Source organism: Gossypium hirsutum, chromosome D13 (genome assembly GCF_007990345.1).
Source record: "Gossypium hirsutum isolate 1008001.06 chromosome D13, Gossypium_hirsutum_v2.1, whole genome shotgun sequence".
Classification (NCBI taxonomy): Eukaryota; Viridiplantae; Streptophyta; class Magnoliopsida; order Malvales; family Malvaceae; genus Gossypium; species Gossypium hirsutum.
Window position 1 is genome coordinate 42,594,040 of NC_053449.1, and position 3,881 is coordinate 42,597,920.

Here is a 3,881-nt window from a genome sequence, read left to right on the forward strand (position 1 = left end):
GAAAAGATTCCCTGAAATCACGGCTTCATGTCAAGACAGAGCGCCCTTCCCCAATTCTATATTCCGGTTTTTTTAAATTTTAACTAGGCCGTGTTGGGCGACTTTTGCGTGATTGTTTTTATCATTGTGTTGGAAAACTTTGATTGGTCAAAATAATGTAATTTTGTGATAGGAAAACAAATATAAATATGTTACTGAAAGTGCTAAAATTTCCATAAGAAGAGATAAATAGTATTATAAACAAGTGAAGCAAACAAAGAATGTAAGACTTTGTTTGAGAGTTTATAACAAATGTTTAATGAACATAGACAAGAGATAATAATACACCAATAAATTTACACAAACTTTACAAAGCAAAGGTATGAAGAATGACAACAACACTTTCTTTCACATTGCACACATGTCCATCCCCCATTCACAGTCCTCAAATATTCTTTTCTTTCAATCAATACAAATAAAATAAATCCCAAGACCCTTAATTTTCCAAACCAAAAACCAAAAAGAAACCTTGTAACTTGTTCTTCTGCCCATCAGCATTGGCCAAGTCATAATCCCCAAAGGATTTTATTCAGAATAAGGTTTGGCCTTGGACCTATACACCAACTTCTTCTTCTTTGTGGTTTGGTTATCAATTGTTAATACAATTTTCCCAGGCTCACCCGTTTTGAAGCTGTTGGAGATCACCGTTTCATCGGCCGGACCCACTTTTCTCGTCTTCGATACAATCACGGTGTATCCATCTTCAGCTGTGGGCACAAATTCAGCTCCATAGTTCACGTCCCACCCCACAACTCGTACCTCCCACACCACAGTACTCTTCTGCCATTTCAACACCCAAACCAAATGTTATAATTCATGTGAATTAATTAAACCCCAATTTTTAGATTCTTTTATCTTACCTCAGTTACAGGGAATTCAACGCTGTGTTTGGTTGCTGGTTTGACTGTAACCTCTGTTGCAGCATCAGCAACCGTAAATTCTTGTTCGCCGTCCCTGCTCAATCCACCATACTGAACTGGTACTTGTTCAGGCGCAATATATCTATGTATATATACAATCATAAGTTAGTATGCAAAATATAATAAAGGAATTTATGATTAAAAAAATTCATTGTAGAAATTATTGGAGTCCACTTGCCTGAAAAGGATATCAGATGATTTGGCTGGACTTGCACACACAAACTTGCTCTTGGTTCTCTGAGTTAGGAAAGGACTAATCATCATATTGAAAGCCAAGTACCACCATGGAACATTGATAAACACCTTCAAAATCCAAAACCAACATTCAATATTTGTTGAAATTCAACACCATGATACAAAAAAGATTTAAGATATTAATGTGTATATACCTGTTTGGCCACAAACTCTGGATAATTGTCCTGAAGCAAGTGAAGGGCTTGGTTGGTAGCTTGCCTGAGCTCCCTTTTTCCAGGTCCGGGAGAGTTCTTGAGATCGTTTACCTGAACTATGGTAGAGATACCATTGGGACTGAAATCAAGCTTTCTGATGCTTTTTTCCAAGAATTGAATCCTCCACCTCAAGAACTTGGATCGCTTTTCTTCATCTGCAAAAGTATTCTGATACAGCTCCTTGTTTTGGAATTCCCCATACACGTTGTAGCATACAGGATGACCTTCTTTATCAAATCCGTGCATGAAAACCACTTTCTCCAATTCATTTCCAAGCTCCTCATCCAGCAAGCCATCAACTCCGAACTCCTTACGCCAGATAACAGTGTTTTTGATCATGGTGAATGCGTCCTTGACTTTGAAATCCCTAGCCCTTAAGAATTTCAATAGGATAACATCGCTTCTTTCGTCCGCAAGAAGCGGAATTCCCCATATAGACACCTCTTGGGGTGGAGGTGGGGGAACTTCGGCTTCTTCTGGCTTCTCTTCTGATTGAGCAACCTCATCTGGTTTCAAAGAAGAAGAGGCCTCTTCCTCTGGTTTCTCAGCCGGTGGAGGAGTGGCCACTGCTACTACAGATTCCTCAATTGCCTCAACGGTCTTGGCACCGTCGTCATCGGCAGCTGAAACCTTTTCGACCACCTCTGTTTCCATCACGGTCTCGGGTGCGGGTGCTTCAACCGGTGGGTCGGCCTTCTCTTCTTCCCTGACTTCAACGGGTGCGGGTGCTTCAATCGGTGGGTCGGCCTTCTCTTCTTCCTTGACTTCAACGGGTGCGGGTGCTTCAGTTTCGACTTTTACTTCAGTTTCAGCAGCAGAAGTGGCAGGTTGGTCTTCCTCTTTCTTTTCCTCGGGAGCTGGTTTATCTTTATCTTTGGCAGGAGGGGGTGTGAATTCGTGCTTGTTAAGGGCTTCTTGAATAAGTTGCTTAAGCTCATCAAGAGCCTTCTTTTGTGGGTCAGGAAGTTCACCGGCTATATTGGTTTCTTCTTTGAAAGAAGCAGACTCAGTTACCTTAGTGTCCTTAGCTTCAACCTTAGGCTCCTCCTCAACAGCCTCAGCAGGTTTGTCTTCAACAACAGCATCAGTAGGCTTCTCGGAAGCAGCCTCCTGTTCACTCTCCTTCTCCACCACCACTTCCTCAGCAGGAGCAGGGGGTGCAGCAGCTTCAGGCTTTTGAGTCTCCTCAGCCATGTATGAGATTGTAAAAGAGAAAGAAACAAGAGATGAAAATGCAGAGAGAGAGAAATGAAGGGGGGAGAGGAGGTTGTTGTTGTAGTAGTTGGTTTGAGAAAGGGGAAGGTGGGGGCTTAAAATGAGAGGGGGGGGGGCGGGGGAGTGATGGGAAGAAATGGAGGCGACGTTTGTTGTGTTGGACATGGAGAGAACCAGTCTGTCAGACCCGTTTGCCAGCTGTTATTATGCCACTTTGTTACTGGACCCCACTCTCTTTATACTTCTTCTTCACCCTTAGTCCAGAACCATGATCCTATTTTCTTCTATTATAATATCTTTTTCTTTTTCATTATTAAAATATTTTTTAATTAAATTAATTTATATTATTTGAAAAGTTATAAAATTTAGATTTGTGTTATTTAAATTAATAAAATATTAATATTTAACTAAATCAAAATTTTATTTTAATATAATATTTACATCTTATTTGTATTGATAATATCATAAATCAATTCAACATTATTTCAAGATTAATGACAACTTCATAGATAGGAATTATTATTATTTTATTTTATATTACATAGTTCCACCTATTATTTACCTTATATATATTAATTTTTAAAAGCCAATTTGTTTGGTCTAATTTCGTATAAATCCAAAACTCCAAATCTCTCCTCTTGTTTTTGTTCTTCTAATAATATACCCTTGTTTTTGCCAAAACTTGTCAAATTTCCTAATATTTATATTATTACATGTATCCTGAAATTCGATATCACACCCCACCTTCACTATTTGTAAAGTATTATGAAGTCTTTGAATTAAGCCTTCGATTTTAAAAATATAATTAATTGATTTATATAATTTATATCAATAAGTAGATCAGTTATTTTAGTAAAAATTTTATCTGTTACCACTTTAATTGGTGACGTGATTGATAAAGTAATCAAATAAATTATATATAATGTGTCAATATGGCACATTTTATCACATCAACAAAAATTTAAAATTTAAAAAATTTCACAAATATTTTTTAAAATAATTATTTAATAAACCGATTGAACTTAGATAATTATAAATGTATATATATGATATTTTAACAAACATAATAAATTCAAATATTCATTTACATATTTAGTTAGTATTTGGTGGTTGATTTATTTTATTTTTGAAGTTAAATCATTTCATTAAAATCAAATATTGAAAAGATAATTAACTTAACTCTAATTAATTAATTAAAATAAAATTTAAAGAAAACTCACGCATATACATATAGTAAGACTCTCAAAATTTACAATAT

The 3,881-nt window shown here is 36.3% G+C and overlaps 1 protein-coding gene across 1 annotated transcript; it reads right to left on the bottom strand.

Moving 5' to 3' along the window:
* Positions 1-209: 209 nt before the first annotated feature.
* On the bottom strand, positions 210-2,829 carry LOC107919999 (patellin-3). The gene is made up of 4 exons (XM_016849472.2): positions 1,349-2,829; positions 1,138-1,262; positions 900-1,041; positions 210-819 (listed from the first exon to the last, which is right to left on the bottom strand). The coding sequence occupies exons 1-4, from the start codon at positions 2,786-2,788 to the stop codon at positions 565-567; spliced, it is 1,962 nt and encodes a 653-aa protein (XP_016704961.2). The 5' UTR covers positions 2,789-2,829; the 3' UTR covers positions 210-564.
* Positions 2,830-3,881: the final 1,052 nt, after the last annotated feature.

What these genes read in the sequence shown, in the direction of transcription:
- LOC107919999 (XM_016849472.2), bottom strand. Translation starts at nt 2,788, where the DNA reads ATGTCCAACACAACAAACGTCGCCTCCATTTCTTCCCATCACTCCCCC. An exon ending in CAGAGTTTGTGGCCAAACAG is followed by an intron (nt 1,263 to 1,348) that starts GTATATACACAT and finishes TGGATTTTGAAG; the next exon opens with GTGTTTATCAATGTTCCATG. An exon ending in TTGAATTCCCTGTAACTGAG is followed by an intron (nt 820 to 899) that starts GTAAGATAAAAG and finishes TTGAAATGGCAG; the next exon opens with AAGAGTACTGTGGTGTGGGA.